The sequence below is a fragment of the Bidens hawaiensis genome, unplaced genomic scaffold, assembly GCF_021521415.1.
Source record: "Bidens hawaiensis isolate Kalapana, Puna unplaced genomic scaffold, B.hawaiensis_p1.1 tig00043396_1, whole genome shotgun sequence".
Classification (NCBI taxonomy): domain Eukaryota; kingdom Viridiplantae; phylum Streptophyta; class Magnoliopsida; order Asterales; family Asteraceae; genus Bidens; species Bidens hawaiensis.
The window spans coordinates 87786-105723 of NW_027497681.1; the positions used below are offsets into that span (position 1 = coordinate 87786).

Here is a 17938-nt window from a genome sequence, read left to right on the forward strand (position 1 = left end):
GAAGGAGCAGCGATAGATTTGGTTTATGATGGTTTAGGACGAAGCGACGGCGACAACGGAGTTCAAAAGAACGTTTTCCGGCAACTTGGTGCGTTCGGCGGCCAGCTTAATTAGTTTCCGGCGGTGGACTTCCGATGGGGGTGACTACCTCCGGCTTTCATTTCAGATACCTGCTATATTGCTATATGCAACTTCATCAATTTTTAACAATTTTTGGTATCCCATTTAAATAAATCAATCACAGTACTTCTAATTCATTTCAATGTTTGTACAATTTTGCCTAGAGTTCTGTTTTGGTCAAAAATTGACAATGGTAATTTAGTAACCAAATTAGTAATCGGGACTAGGTGCTTGTATGAAATGAACGTGAAAGTACTTGAACACAAGGATTTTTTGCGAGGAAAAACCCTATTATCCTTGGGATAACAAGAAAAAAAACCCGGGTGGTGAAAACTATCACCACCGATTTATTAATAGTAAAATGATTACAAGTGGTGGAGCTTAATCGGATCGTGATTACAATGAGAGCGAGTACTAGTAAGTTCTCGAGTGCTAGAGTGTGTGTGTTATGATCCGTATAGAGCTCTATTTATACAAAAATATAGCTAACAATATGCCCTATATTTAAGAAAGTCTTTGACTAAATCAATCAGCCGTTAATCCCGTTAACCAACACGTTTCCTTTGCTGCCACGATCTAATAACGGCAGGTGCGAGTCTTCAGGAGATCACAACAATAATCTTTGACCTGGTAAACATAGAAAGTAGTAGACAATGTTTTAGTTGTATAACATAATTAGGATACCTATTACCTTAGAGGATACCGCATCCTAGATTTGCTCTGAATATAATGTTTGCTGAGGATACTGAAAATCCGTGCCCTAACAAGTTCGTTGAATTAAGCATCTAACTTCTTCAATTTCAGATTTTAAAGTTTGTTTAGCTCTGATTTGCTTTTGCTCTGTTTATGAAACATAATAACAACTTTGCTGTTCTAAAGTTCTTCGATCTTCATTTCAGATTAACTTTCTGCTATACGGGAATGTTATGTATCGATGATCGATCGTTGCGGAGGTGTTATAGATTTTTGGGTTATGAAAGTTTGGCGTTTAAAACAAAAGAAAAAAATATAGATAATTACGAAATTACAAAAGTACCCCTGACTTAACGGAGAAAATAGACGGGGTTATAAAAAGTACTAAAATTGCAAGTTTTGGAAAACTGAAGTAGCCATTTGCAATAAATTCAAAAATGGTACTAAGGTTACGTAATTGAATAAACCACATGAATTAAAATGACACTTAACTGTTTTTTTAATAACTAACAAAGTTTGATTGGATTTTATCGACTCTACTACTAATAAAATATTCTGTTATTCAATTACCTTTGGCGTTTAAAGCTATTATTTTTATCCATGTAATATCTTTAGTATAATAGTTAGAAGAGTTAATGTCCATTTTCGTCCCTGTGATTTGCTGCTTTCACCACTTCAGTCTAAAGTTTGAAATTTTGTCAATTTAGTCCTTATAGTTTTAAACATTAGCCAATTGTGTCCTCTCGTCTAACGGCATCCAACTATGCCGTTAGTTTAAGGGGTATTTTTGTCTTTCTCATGTTTATTTTTAGTTAATGGTCAGTTTCATCCTTGTGGTTTGATACTTTTGCTAGTTCAGTCCAAAGTTTGAAATTTTTTCAATTTTATGTTTAATTAATTATAGTTTTTTTTTTGTCTCTAGCCCTTAAGAGCATAATCCAAGCCCAAAACCATCAAGTATCGACCAAAACAGGTTTACGTTTACTCTGTCGATAACAATAATCATACCCCCCTCGTATTTAGTTTCAAGACATTTTCTAAACTCTCCCCATGGTGGAATTCATTGGTAAAATGGTCAAGGTAATTCCCTAAAAACCGTACTATACCGATAAAACTAAAGTAGTTTATTTGGTTAATGCATAATAGTTACGGTTTAGAGATTAACATATCGTAGCAACATCTTTGTCGAAATCAACATCAGGAGGTTGAATATCCCGCATTTCCATGTTTGCTCAAGAAATCGATGCACTAGATCGCATGTGTGTTCTTCAAATCGTACTGTTGTTCTTGAATTCTTCCTATCGACTACAATTCTAGGGTTGAATTCGACGAATTCAAGAACAATACCACGATTTAAAGAACACACATGCGATTTAGTGCATCGATTTCTTGAGCAAACATGGAAATGTGGGATATTCGACCTCCTGATGTTGATTTCGACCCAAATGTTTACTACGACATGTTAATCTCTAAACCCTAACTATTATGCATTAATCAAAGAAACGATTTTAGTTTTTTCGGTATAGTTCGGTTTTATGGAATTACCTTGACCACTTTACCAATGAATTCCATCATGGACTGAAGTAGCAAAAATAAATAAATAAATAAATAAATAAAATAAAATAAAAACTGATTAAATTAAACATAAAATTGACAAATTTTAAACTTTGGACTGAAGTAGCAAAAGTATCAAACCACAGGGATGAAACTGACCATTAACTAAAAATAAACAGGAGAAAGACAAAAATACCCCTAAAACTAACGGCATAGTTGGACGCCGTTAGACAGGGGGACGTAATTGGCTAATGTTTAAAGATAAAAGTTAACAAGTTGTGTAATCTTTATCTAAAAGTCTACATATGACATGTTAAATAAATGAAAATTAAGATTTAGAAAATAGATGATCATGCTCAAAGGTTTTACTTGACCTTGCTTATTAAAATAATGATTTATAAATATGAAGCGAAGAAACAAACTAAATGTTCCTCAAAAAGAAAAGCAGAAATTGTTATTGTTAAGATTATTCTAAAACGAATCAAAATTGGAATATTTAGTGTGCAACACTTATAAAATATGTATTTGAATGTAACACAAATATCAAGTCCCGAATTGATATGAACGCCAAATGAAAAACAAACAAGTTACTAGATAACGTACGTACTCCCAGTATTATGATCAAGGAAATATAATTCAAAAATATTGTGTACAACTCTCCTACATAATCCTAGACTCAATCATGTATTAATAATGTTAGCACAACTTAACAAACAAGTATTCTCATCATCCTAATTTAGCCATAAACAAATCCCCTTAAAAACTCTTTAAACACACAACGAACTTGTTGAAGCCATTTTGGTTAACAATCCCCTCCTAACTCACGGGTTGGACCCCCTTTTTAGGTCAGACAACAATTGAGCCAAAAAAATATGCGTGGCAACCGAAATTTAAAGGCATGATGAATATTTGATGCTAAAAAATACATTATCACTTTATACTTTCATATCTTGCATATAATGGTGGATATACGGAATCTGAAAGCGGTTATTTGGCAAAGAGTTAATTTTATTTACCATTATTAATATTATTGTTATTATTATTATTATTATTTGTGTTGTGTATAGAAAGGAGATTTATGTTATCATAGCACATAAAAATATTATTGTATGTGTGATGTATCATTATCTTATTAAAAAGATACACTTAGTCGTTGATTACCTATTATTAAATGATAGGAAGTTTATTTATATGAATAAGCTTAACAAAAAATAATAATATAGCTCTAAAGTTTAGTTGCGGATACTTTGAGGGGGCAGAAGTTTGGGGGGCAATTTGAAGAAAATTATATAATGGGAAGCGGCTGGTCATTTGCAGCATATGCCAAATGGCTACTTTTGAATACATCAACAACAATATTAATTTTAATTAAGGACTTGGTAGCTATTAGCTTTGAGTCACAGTCATACAATACATATACATGTATATACAAGTATACATATACACGGAAGTGTGCCAAAACACATACATCAATATACACACATAACCTTTTTATATAATTTTCTTTGTCATCGGCTACAAAATATTTTTTTAATGTTAGTTTCATCGAAAGTAAGATTTTGTCAATACACTTGACAATCATCGGTGTAATCATAATTTGGTAACTAAGCGGAATGAATGGTTAGTGCAGCGTATCCATCGTAATGAATCACTTTGTCTTTTATATATACTTATGATCATATTTGGTTAATTTTAAGCAATTTTTTGAACGTTCTGTAGCTCTTCAATCGTATTTCGATCAATTTATTGACGATACGTTATTTTTTTTTAAATTACTCATGTTGAGTTATTCTTTTATTTGACTTGTAAATTTTATAATTTTATTTTATTATGATTTATATATTTGGAAATATAAAATGTTGTAAAGGATGTGAGAAACATAAAAAGCATTTATGCATAACACATTCATGATTTCGTGTGGGAGAGAAAGATGGTGTGGTAGACAATTAAACACTTTGTGTGTTACTTAAAGTACCAGGTACAAGTGATTTATGTGTTTCTTGTAGGTTTTAAAATAGTATTGTTTATATAAAGAATGTATGTACATAAATGAAATGAAAAGATATACAAGAATGGAACACCTTATGGATACAGTAACTTTAATTGAATTAGTGCGTAGATATTTGTTTTATTATTAACGATAAATGAAAGAAAAAGATATAGAATAATGTTCCTCACCTGTACAAAGTGTGTGCTTTATTATTGACAAATGTACTTTTAAGCTTTTAACCAATATATATGTTAGAGAACTATTTACAGATATGATAGAAGAATTAATAAAAAGAGCTAAAAGGTTAATTATCTATAATATACTAAAGCAAATGATATCTTATAAATCCTAACTCCTAATGATATTATACGTGCAGTGCTACGAAGATCTATATATTGTACTGATTCACCTGACGTATACCTGTTTCTATTTGTCATGCCGTGAACATGTAAAGTTAGCTTTACGTTTTATAAAAATTATCTTTATGTTCGACTGTTAGTACTGAGATTGCAAACATATAGTAAATATAGTAAAATGATGATTCAATATAACAATAGATATCATGATTCAATAACAATAATAATAAAAAAAAGTTACTATATATTTTTTATTGTTGCTAATATATAAAAACTTTAAAAAAGCCACAATATTTTTCCAGCAACGCTTTTGTCATCTGATAGTCATAGTGTGATACGATATATCGTATCTGATGAATACTGTGGGCTGATATTGTAACAATAATATCGATTGAGTAAATAACTTTTGTTTTTTGTAATGTCCTACTAGTGGTATAATAACGTCAAACATTGTAATAAATTAAATACTTCTACTTACAATATGAAAGAATCTACAGGCTTCAACGTTTCCACATTAATTTTTAATATGAATGTTATAAAATAGTAATCGTAATTTTAAAAGGCAAAATATGATGTTTAATTTTGTAAATTGTACAACTTTGAATATATTTAGTAACTAAATTGCGTATGAACTTTCAGTAATGCTTTAAACTATTTATTTGTCGTAATATTAATTTGTTTTAGATGATTCATAAATATTTCTAACATATGTTTTAACCTACCTTTTAAAAATGATTATACAATGTTTGATCTTTTTATAACATCAACATTCAACATATATAGGTTGGATTTTTTCGTAAGAAACAAAATTGTACAACTTTGCACTTAATCTTTATACAATTTCATGTCAACTTCACAATCAATCAAATGTCATGATATATAATATCTAGATGTGCTCTTATCATTTAAAGTTTTATAAGATTATCTAAACCCTTAGTCTGATATGAAAGAAGGAGAAACAAGTTCGAAGAGAAGAAAGAGAGAGATAATGGATGTCAAATCTCTTCCAAATAAGCGGACATAAAGGGGCAACCCCCTTCTCTGACTAGCGGTGCCGGTGGCCTAATAATACTTTTTACTCAGTTAAGGTTTGATAGTTTCAAACTATTTATAAAAGTAGATTAAATTAGTGTAAAATTTCATCAACATTTTGCTAATAAGTTTGTAATAACTAGCATCAAACTTCTAGTAACTCATCTTAAATATATATATAAAGGAAACCTTTAAAAGTTCTCTGGTTGTTTTCTACCTTTTTTCAAATCATCAAATTGTTTTATTTGTAAAAGGAGACTTCTCATGATTTGAATCGAATTCACGGGTATGGTCTCACCAAACCCAAATAGCCCTTAATTAGGTTATAACATCCCATTAAATTAATAATTAATCTCACTAAATATTTGATATGAAAATCATACAAAATAGGGATACACTATTAAATTAAAAATTAATCTCATTAAATATTTGATATGAAAATCATACAAAATAGGGATACACTAAAAATTAATATCTGATTTTTTTAAAAAAATATATTATTTATAATTAAGAAACAATTTTATAGTAATATAAGAAGGGGGGGGGGGGGGGAATGCCATAAAATAGTAACCAAGTTTCAAAAGTATTCTGATTAGGTCACTCACACAAATTTTCCCTGAATCAGGTCGTTAAATCTTCAATCGAGCCTCACCAATTTTTTTGTGCGTCAAGAAAGTAATAGAGGATAAGATGTGGGAGTCTAAATGTGAAATATATGTAGTTAAATTTAAAAAAATAAAAAAGACGTTAATTATATTAAAATTTAAAAATAAAAAATACGATTCATGTCACCACCCAACGTTAACATAAAAAGGAAGATAAAAAGATTTCTAATGTGAAACAAAAAAGAAAAAGACTAAAAAGCATGTTAAAACCTTTAATTTAATAAAATATAAAAGTTGAGTAACTTAATTAAAGTACTTTTTAAATTTGAGTAATCTAATTTGAACACTCAAAACCTAGTTATTATTTTATGAATTGCCTCGAGAAAACAATGGGTCTCAAAATATGTAACAAAAAATGTAAAACAACTTTCGTAATAAGAAGGTTAAAAGCTTGTAATACTATATAAAGACTAGAATAAGCGAACTTTAGATATATACTATTACGAGTTAAAATATAATAATCTATAATATATATATAAACGAAACTCCTAAAATCCTATGTGTCGTGATGTGGTCGCTCCCCCCTTTTATGGAAGCCACCGGATTGATTGATTTTAAATGAAGACCTCTCATTGATTGAACCCAAATTCATGGGTATGGGTCTTACCAAAACCCGATAGCTCTTAAACGGGTTATAACATCTCATTAAATTAAAAATTAATCTTACCAATTATTTGATATATGAAAATTCTATAAAATAGAGAAATACTAAAATTTAATATCCAATTTAAAAAGAAAAAGATATCATTTATAATTAATAAACAATTTTATAGTAAAAACATAAGTGGGTCATGGGTCACAAAATCCAGATAGCTTTTAAACGGGTTATAACATATCATTTATTTATGAAACCCTTTCATCATCAACCCCTAAGTATATTATTAACTTTCTTACAATAAAGAAAATTAAAATCCAAAAAATAAATATTAAAAAACGAAAAATGTAAAACAAACATTATCTCAAGCCATCAGATTGCTTTATTTGTAAATGAAAATTTCTCACGCATTTGACCCGAATTCACGGGTAAAGGTCTCACCAAACCTAGATAGCTCTTAAACGAGTTATAACATCTCATTATATTAAAAATTAATCTCATAAAATATTTGATATGAAAATCCTATAAAATAGGGATATAATAAAAATTAACATCCTATTTTATTTAAAAAAAAGATATTAATAAAGAAAATAAGCGGATAATAGGTATCACCAAACACAGATAGCTTTTAAACCGGATTATAACATATCATTTATTTGTGAAACCATTTTATCATCAAACCTCAAGTATATTAATTATTAACTTTCTTACAATAAATATAATTAAAATCCAAATATACATATATAAATATTAAAAACGAATAATGTAAAACAACCCCCGTAATGTGGGGGATAAAATCTTGTCTATAATATATATAAACAAAACCCCTAAAATCCTACGTGTCGCGATGTGGTCGCTCCCTCTTTTATGGAAGCCACCAGATTACTTGATTTTTAAATGGAAACCTCTCATTGATTTAACCCGAATTCATTGGTATGGGTCTTACCAAAACTAGATAGCTCTTAAACGGGTTATAACATCTCATTAAATTAAAAATTAATCTTACTAATTATTTGATATGAAAATCCTATAAAATAGGGATATACTAAAATTTAATATCCAATTAAAAAAGAAAAAACATATTATTTATAATTAACAAATAATTTTATAGTAAAAAACATAAGCGGGTCATGGGTCACAAAATCCAGATAGCTTTTAAACGGGTTATAGCATATCATTTATTTATGAAACCCTTTATCATTAAACCCAAAGTATATTATTAACTTTCTTACAATAAAAAAAAATAAAATCCAAAAAATAAATATTAAAAAACAAAAAAATGTAAAACAACCATTCTCTCAAGCCATCAGATTGCTTTATTTGTAAATGAAGGTTTCTCACGCATTTGACCCGAATTCACGGGTAAAGGTCTCACCAAACCCAGATAGCTCTTAAACGGGTTATAACATCCCATTATATTAAAAATTAATCTCATAAAAAAATATTTGATATGAAAATCCTATGAAATAGAGATATACTAAAAATTAATATCCTATTTTATTTAAAAAAAAAGATATTTTTATAATTAAGAAATAATTTTATAATAAAGAAAATAAGCGGGTAATGGGTATCACCAAACCCATATAGCTTTTAAACCGGATTATAACATATCATTTATTTGTGAAACAATTTTATCATCAAACCTTAGTTATATTAATTATTAACTTTTTTACAATAAATAATATTAAAATCCAAATATACATGTATAAATATTAAAAACAAATAATTTAAATCAACCCTGTAATATGGACGATAAAATTTATTGAATAATAGTCGGCTCCAAAATATTCTAACGCTTCTTCTCATAAATTTATTTATATAATTTTTGTCTAAATCAAACCGTCTTTACACTTTTTTTTAATATTTGTAAGGTAACTCTTTGCACCATAAAAGCCCGCATGCATCACCCTCATAACAAACACCATGACCGGAAAAAGAATCCCAATGAGCCCGGCCTCCGACACCTCGTCTAAAGACCAAGAGCGGCTTCTCCCAATAGCCAACGTCGGGCGCATCATGAAAAAGTCACTCCCCGCGAATGCCAAAATATCAAAAGAAGCAAAGGAGACCGTTCAAGAATGCGTGTCCGAGTTCATTAGCTTCATAACTGGTGAGGCCTCGGATAAATGCCAAAGAGAGAAGCGCAAGACGATCAACGGTGAGGATCTCTTGTGGGCCATGACAACCTTAGGCTTTCAGAACTACGTTGGTAGCTTGAAAAGTTACTTGAACCAATATGTTGCTACTTCTGACTCACCTAGTGATGCTATCACTGGTGTTACCGAGATCGGTTGTGAGGTGTCTAACTGGACACTAAAACAATCGGTCTCTGAAGCTTCAAGTGTCGTGGGGTATCACGATGAGTTGATTAACATGGTTAAGCTGCATGATGCTAACACGGTCGTGTCGACCCATGCTCAACAATATATGTAGTAAATACATAAACCGGAATGAGTTTTGTGATGTTCGTATTTGTAATCATTATCTACTTGGAACTGATCATTTATATATTACACTAAAGTATGTCTAAGCGACTAAGCGTGTGGTTTTAGTCGATTCTCAATGGTTTGGTTGTAACTTGTAAGTTGTAACAAAACTATAACTAATACAGTTCTTATAATTGCATCTTTACAATTTGAGAAAAGAAAATAAGGAATTCAGACCAAAGTAGGTACAACAAATAATATCCAAAAAAATAAAAATCAAATTTTAACCAGTTTTATTCATTTATATAAATAATGTCAAAACTATGTCTTTTTTTTTTTCGAAAGGGGTGCGCACAAAACCAGAAAAACCAAACCAAAACCGAAAAAACCAAGCTGAATTAAAAATCGATGGCTCGGTTTTGAACTTTACCGTAAACCAAAATATTGGTTTTGGTTCGGTTTTGTATATTGTTAAGAAGCGAAACAAATATATTTGGTTGCTTCATATGGTTAATAACTAGTAATACTGACACTTTTATTTTTTATAGCAGCGCAGTTTGTTGTCCGCTTGTCTTTTGTTTCGATGTAATCACTACCTTGTTTTTATTTTATTGTTTTAGTTTTTAGCGACGCAGCTTGTTGTCCGCTTGCCTTTTATGTCGATATAATCACTACCTTGTTTTTATTTATTGGAATGCATCTTTTATTAGCTTTTAATATTTTAAGTCCAAATATTCAATATTCTATTAATCATTAGTTTAAAGGAAAAAAATATCATGCCCAATTTCAATATCTTGGGTCAAGTTTTTTTGGCCCAAAAAGTTTTGGCTCGATTAGCAAAACCGCATCCAAAACTGAACCGAACCCAAAAACCCAAAACCGAAAAAACCAAAACCGAATAGTTTTAAAAAAATCATAAAACCAAAAGTTTGGTTTTTGGTTCGTTTTAGTCAAAAACCACACCGAACCACACCGCGCACACCCCTAATTCTGAATATGCTTCGATCATCATTACATATAAATTAAGTTGTTTATGCCACAGCAATAAACATATCAGAACCAACAGAGTAAAACACACAGACCAGAGATTACAAAGACAGGACAAAACACTCGCTCATTATAACACATCTAATAATAAATTAACAACTGGTCTATTCTGACCTCAATAACTACAAACATACAAACACAAAATTACAAAAACCAACTGCAAAACATAAAAAGAGCATTCATTCGGATACACAACCAACTACCAGTGAAGCAAAATGTTCAAGCCACTCGCCAACTCCAGCAAACGGGATCAACCCACACAGCAAAGGGAGGTACACCAACAAGGCGACATAAAACACCACCCGCCTGAACCAGTAAGGGAACAACATCCGCTTCGTTGACTGGTCAACTACTGTAACAGGCCCATGAAGGATAACGAACAACGCTGAGGTACAAATGTTTGCAAACAAATGTAGCAAACAAATAATCTCCCAGAAAAACAGCCAATGGGCCCCGCTTCCTCCCAACGTGTCTATGCAAAATTTCCCAGCAAAACCGCAGCCGACACCGAGTAGTAAAACTAAGAATGTAACTGGCATTGTTTGATTTGTGGTTCCCGAGCGTTGAATGAGTAGAAATGCGATTGCAATAATCATTAATATTCCGAAAAGCATTCGGCTTATAACTTGAACTTGACACCAAAGGACTTGGAACCCTGAACTAACAGATGCCATCGGTTTTGGGATCCACCATGAACTTGATTCCTGGAAAACGAAGAGGACGATTAGTTAGTGTTTGGATACATGTTTTAAAAGTTATTCTGAATCACTAGAATAAGATAATCAACATTATACTATAAAAGTTGCGTTTTGCTGTCATAAGTCATTGCTGTCTTAAGTGTGAATATATAGAGGTGCACAGAGAACCGGGTTAGAACCTGAACAAAACCAAACCCAACTTTGAACTCAGTTTGGTTGAATCTGAACCGAACAGTAGGGTTGAACCCACTCAAACCCGAATCGGTTAAAACCAATTTCAACCACTCAAACCCTATCTCCCCCTCCCCCTCGAAAACCAGACACCTCAAACCTGGTTCACCAAAAAACCAGGTTTGACTTTCTTTGATACAATCCGACCCGGTTTCAACCTGAACTGGGTCCACCAAAAAACGGCTTTGACTTTCCTTGACACAACTGAAACCGGGTTAACAAAAAAACCAGATTTGACCTGGTTTCAACCTGAACCGGGTTCACTATAAAACCGAGTTTGGATTCTTTGACCCAATCCGAGCCGCTTTGGGCCGGAAATACAATTTTGTGCACCTCTAATAATACACATGCCGAATCACGAAAATCCTAAACACACAATCAGATGTTATAAGTTGATCAGAAGAACAAACACAATATCCATACCTTGATCATACACGATTCGTTAGCTTCAACGAGTCTCTGATGGGAATGAATATAAGTTCCATAAGCAAGGCACGCAACCATAATCAACAAACCTGCAACAAGACAGTCAACACACTTTTTAAGCAACTGAGCGTGTCTCGTGTCTTGCAGCTCTGTTTTAAACTTTTCGGCTCTAAAATTTGCTTTTGAGATTCCCATTGACAACTTAAATCTCTCCAAAACATTTGAATCACAGTCAACAGCAATCTTTGCTTCTTTTAGTCTCAACTTTTGCATATCAAGACCAAGTGCTATTGCCTTAAGATCATTAGCACGAACTTGTTCGCTTACAGATCTTTCAAAAGTGGCAAGTGCAGACGACTGGGAATGCAGTCGGTTTGGAGGAACACATGCCAGCTGTTGACTATTTTGACCATTTACTGAGCCGTGAACAACTGCATGGTCACTGTAAATAGGGTTTCGATGCACACTATTGTCTTCATCTAAAGTAATAATGGGTGTTGGTTCTTGAAGGCTGCTTGTGGATGTGTGTTCTTTCATATTGAAATGAAAATCATTTGAACTGCTTTCCCCGTGCGAATAATATCTTTCTCGGTTTCCTGATGATTCACTGATTACTCTGAGTGTCATCAAAGTGCTTTGAAATGATCTTTCAAAGTTACTTACAAAGCAGTCAAATTTGTCACCATAAACCTGTAGCAATAACAGGACAATAAATTGTTATAAGTACGCTAATAACCTTCAAGGGGTAATTTACAGTGGTAAAAGTGAAAATACTTACATTGGACAATGATTCTTTAACCGCCAAAGTGCATATCTGTGAGGTTAAATATAACACGAATCAACACTTAAACGGGATAAAGTTGCCACATCTAGAATATATTAAGTCATTAATATACAGAAACAATGCGATCATTAATCCACACAATTAGTTTTCACACCTCTAAACGTGCCAACAGCACATAATTATATAATCCATAGCTGAAAGTTCTCAGCAGGGTGTTCCAGCCAAAGCTGTCCACATGAGCAGCGCAACAAGATACAAATGCACCAAATGAAATTTTCTGACTCTAAAAATATTAGGAGAATAATATTACAAATACCTCAGAGAGACGATCTGCAGACAACTTTTCTCCAGTTGCATCTTTCTTCTCCAACACCTGATATTTACATTAGAGTTGTTATATGCTTAGTGATGAACAAAAACAGTACTGGCATTAAAAGTGCACAAGATTGATGTGACTTGGCATTAATGATTATCATTGATGACAATGCACTTATAAGAACAAAACTTTACAACTACTATTAACAAACAAATCTAGGACAGGGCTTATTAAAGAAAACAGTAAACTATTAACAGGCAAAGGTAGATTATACGCAAAGTGTTGGCAAGGTGTCTTAGCAACCTAATTCTTCTATACTACAAATGCTTCTCAAAATCTTTAAATTTGCCATGGGAGTCACACATCATCATGTAGGCGTATCCCACAAACAGGGTCTCGAAGTCTGGCCCGATCCCAAGTAGGTCCAGCCCACAGCTCCCTCCTTGATCATCTTGCAGCCAAGATTGAGCTCAAGAAAAGCTAGAAGTGGAACCAGACCAACCCGACAACTCATTAGAAATTTCATCAAATTACGAATCTTGAATACAACTGTAAACATATAAATAAACAATTACAATTCCTAATATTTTTCAACCAAGATGGAAACTTTTTGATACAAAAAACAAACCCCCTCAAAAAAAAAAAAAAAAAGGAACCTTACAACACACACACACCCAAACAATAATAATAATAAAAAAACCAATCTTTAGGGTTTCTGGGTTACCAACAGTTGGATCAAATTCAACCCAACAGCAAGCAATTAATATTTAATAATGACATAATAAATAATAACCTGAGCAACAAAAGCGGCAATTGACATTCCAAGAGGAAGAGCAAGCGCGTCCGCCTCACCGCCTGTGGAATAAGAAAGCACCCTAGGGTTTCTTGTTTTGCGGACACGAATATCCTTTGGTCTTGAATGCGATACGTTGGATGTAGAAGAAGAAGATGATGACGATGATGATTGTTGAGATTTGTGTACGTCATTCATCTTCTTTTTGATTCTTTTCTTGATGATTGGAGTATTGGGTTTGGAATCGGCGGTGGAGGTGACGTCAGCGTTAAGTGGCGGTTGCTGCTGCTTGAGTCCTTCCATCGGTGGTGGTGGCTGCGGCAGCAGTTTTTATTATATTATTATTGGATTTGTAATTTATATATGGAGGCGTGAATAATAATAATAATAATAATAATAATAACGGTCAAATGGGTTCCCGTAGTTCGTGGGTTTTTTAGATTTTGGATAACCATATCATCAATCCCCTCAATATTCAAACTCAATATGCTAACCATTCCAATTATATTATCCGGATTAGAGTTGATGATGCTAGATAATAATAATAATTTGAATAAAACATATTTTACTTTTCAATTTTAACTCGCTTGGTTGGTTGGGATGACTCACAATACAAGTTTTTAATATAAGTTGTGAAAGAGAAAACTGAGGCGTGCAAGACAGAAGAAAGATAGTTTATGTGGGTGGAGGGGTTTCCTGTTTCCATATGAGGAGTCGGGTTTTGTGAGAGGAGAGGAGATAGAAGGTTTAGTCGTTTGTAAAGAAGGGAGTAAGTGCAATAGTTCGTGAGGCATCTAGGGTCTAAAAGTTGCTCGCTGCTAATGCTCTTAATATTAATTGCATTTGATTTATATTAAAAGATATATTTAATTCAAGATAATTAACTTTGGTTTTCTTATGAAAAATGAAATAAGCCATGGAAATTAAGTTATAGATAGTAATGATGTTGTATGATAAATGAATGTTTAAACATCAAATGGTAATAATAATACAAATAAAATTTTACATGTATCGTACTAGCTTGAAAAATAGCTTTAGTATCACACGTTTGCAAGCTCTACATACAAGTGCTTGCTGATTTTACAAGTTGAATCCAAAAAATGACTTTGTAAAGCAATTCAAAAGGTTTTGTTACTCGTAATGGAGATGCAAAATAAACATGAAAAAAACTAGTTTTATATAGAGAACTACAAGAATTATATAAACACTTGTACGTATTATCGAGAAAATCACATACAAGATGAAGAAAGAAAATTTCAGAAGACTTACAATTAAAGTGATAGGTTTAGGTATAAGTATAGAGATCCACAAAGTTCTTTAACCAAATTAACCAAATCTGTATTAGTAATTGAAGGATGATAACAAAAAGAAAAAGTGGTCCGCTAATAAACTAAAATAGCTAGTATCATTACATAACTCTTAAATTATTTAAGAACCGTAATTAACTTTTAATAACTAACGTTTTTTTATAAAAAAAAGTTGTATGTTACTGTTGTTTGAGTGTAGTTTTATTATTTTTTATATTTATATTTACGATTACAATTATGAAAAATAATTTATACACACATCTATGGTTTTTTTACACACATGTAAAATTTGTTATTATACGAATTTTACACATGTGTAAACTTGCGATTTATAATCAATTTTTTTTTAAATATGATAAAACTAGTCTCAAATAATATTAATATATAAAAAAAATTAAAAAAATGTTTGGTTATGAGTTTCTAATAGTTTTTAACTTTTTTTTGAGTTCTGAAAGGATACCAACCATATATATAAACGAAACCCCTAAAATCCAACGTGTCGCGACGTGGTCGCTCCCCTGTTTTATGGAAGTCACCAGATTGCTTAATTTTTAAATGGAGTCCTCTCATTGATTTAACCCAAATTTATGGGTATGGGCCCTACCAAAACCAGATAGCTCTTAAACGGGTTATAACATCTCATTAAATTAAAAAATTAATCTTATTAATTATTTGATATAAAAATCCTACAAAACAGAAATATACTAAAATTTAATATCCAATTTAAAAAGAAAAATATATTATTTATAATTAATAAACAATTTTATAGTAAAAAACATAAACAGGTCATGGGTCACCAAATCCAGATAGCTTTTAAACGGGTTATAACATATCATTTATTTATGAAACCCTTTAATCATCAAACCCTAAGTATATTATTAACTTTCTTACAATAAAGAAAATTAAAATTCAAAAAAGAAATATTAAAAAACAAAAAATTTAAAACAACCGTTCTCTCAAGCCATCAGATTATCTTATTTGAAAATGAAGGCTTCTCAAGCATTTGACCCGAGTTCACGGGTAAAGGTCTCACCAAACCCAGATAGCTCTTAAACAGGTTATAACATCTCATTATATTAAGAAAAATACAATTTTATAATAAATAAAATAAACGAGTAATGGGTATCACCAAACCCAGATAACTTTTAAACCAGATTATAACATATCATTTATTTGTGAAACCATTTCGTCATCAAACCTCAAGTATATTAATTATTAACTTTCTTACAATAAATAAAATTAAAATCCAAATATACATATATAAATATTAAAAACGAATAATGTAAAACAACCCCGTAATACGGGGGATAAAATCTAGTATATTTATATAGGGAGAGGATCAAGAGAAAACTCATCTTTAGAGAGAAAATTTAAAAACTCCTAAAGAATTATTTTTAATTAAAAATTCAATAATATTTTCAAAATTCTGTTTTGCCATTATTCTTATATTTTATTACCCTCCACTCGAAAAAATTAAAAAAATTAAAAAATTAAAAAAAAACTCGCTGTAATGCACATACGTATTACTGTGCGAAATCGTTGTATTACACATGTGTATTACTATGTATTTTTAAGTTCAATAGTGTTTAATTGCATATATTCAATATTTAGGTATTGTATATGTGTAGTAGTGCTGTATTATATGAAAAAAAATAATAATAAAAACAAAAGTCAATGTAGTACACATATGCGTTAATGTTGTATTACACATACGTACTAATGTGTATTCGGTGTGCGTATTAGTCTTATGTTGCATATATACAATAGTGTATATCAAATATGTGCAATAGTGTTGTATTCTATGCAATACAACACTTTTGCATATATATGCAATGCACACAATTACACATGTGCATTACACTGATGAGGTTACTGACAAGTTTTTTTTTTTTTTTACCAATAACAACATATAAGAATAATGAAAAAAAAACTGCAAAAATTTTTTTTTAAAAATTTAAAAATAGTTTTTTAAGAGTTTTTAAATTTTCTATTTAAGAGGAGTTTTCACTTGAACCCACTCCTATATATATATATATATATATATATATATATATATATATATATATATAGGGTTAGGTTAGAATAAAAACCCACTTGAGTTGTGAAAACTCTAGAAACCCATTTTCAACCACATGTGTTTAGTTAAAGATTAAATTTTGTGGTCCATAATTAAAGTTAATAAAAAATATAAAAGTTAATTTATATTTTTTCTCTCCTGAAAACATATATAAAAATTACTAAAAAAATGTAAAAAAAAATAGCAAAACATTTTTTTTATGTTTTCGATGTTTTGTATTAAATATTACAACATATATTACATGTACAAAAAAAAAACGATGTTACATAGGGTTTTCATGGGTTTTCACACCTCAAGTGGGTTTTCATTTTATACTTTGCATATATATATATATATATATATATATATATATATATATATATATATATATTAAATATATATAAACGAAAGTTCCCTATTTTCTCTCAAGCCACCAGATTGTTTTATTTGTGAATGATGGTTTCTCATCCATTTGACCCGAGTTTATGGGCATGAGTCTCACAAAACCCAGATAGCTTTTAAGCGAGTTATAACATCTCATTAAATTAAAAATTAATCTCACCAAATATTTGATATGAAAATCCTATATATAAAATAGGGATATGCTAAAAATTAATATCCCATTTTTAAAAAAAAGATATTATTATGAAATAGTTTTATAATAAAAGAATTAGCGGGTCATGGATCTCATCAAACCTAAATAGCTTTTAAACGGGTTATAACATCTTATTTATTTGTGAAACCTTTCATTATCAAACCCTAAGTATATTATTAATTTTCTTACAATAAATAAAATTAAAATACAGAAAAATATATAAACATTATAAACATAAAATGTAAAACAAGCCT

At 30.8% G+C, this 17938-nt stretch overlaps 1 protein-coding gene and 1 pseudogene across 1 annotated transcript; one reads left to right on the forward strand and one right to left on the reverse strand.

The window, feature by feature from the left end:
- The first annotated feature begins 8928 nt into the window (after positions 1 to 8928).
- On the forward strand, positions 8929 to 9438 carry LOC143594235 (transcriptional activator hap3 pseudogene; annotated as a pseudogene).
- Positions 9439 to 10550: 1112 nt separating this feature from the next.
- On the reverse strand, positions 10551 to 14029 carry LOC143594232 (protein CPR-5-like). The gene is made up of 5 exons (XM_077073594.1): positions 13727 to 14029; positions 12934 to 12990; positions 12612 to 12647; positions 11831 to 12523; positions 10551 to 11182 (listed from the first exon to the last, which is right to left on the reverse strand). The coding sequence occupies exons 1-5, from the start codon at positions 14027 to 14029 to the stop codon at positions 10658 to 10660; spliced, it is 1614 nt and encodes a 537-aa protein (XP_076929709.1). The 3' UTR covers positions 10551 to 10657.
- Positions 14030 to 17938: the final 3909 nt, after the last annotated feature.

Excerpts from the sequence above, each read along its gene's own strand:
- LOC143594232 (XM_077073594.1), bottom strand. The coding sequence starts at position 14,029 with ATGGAAGGACTCAAGCAGCAGCAACCGCCACTTAACGCTGACGTCACC. Across the intron at positions 12,524-12,611 it reads TTAAAGAATCATTGTCCAAT|GTTTATGGTGACAAATTTGA; the intron begins GTAAGTATTTTC and ends TTATTGCTACAG. Across the intron at positions 11,183-11,830 it reads ACGAATCGTGTATGATCAAG|GAATCAAGTTCATGGTGGAT; the intron begins GTATGGATATTG and ends TTCGTTTTCCAG.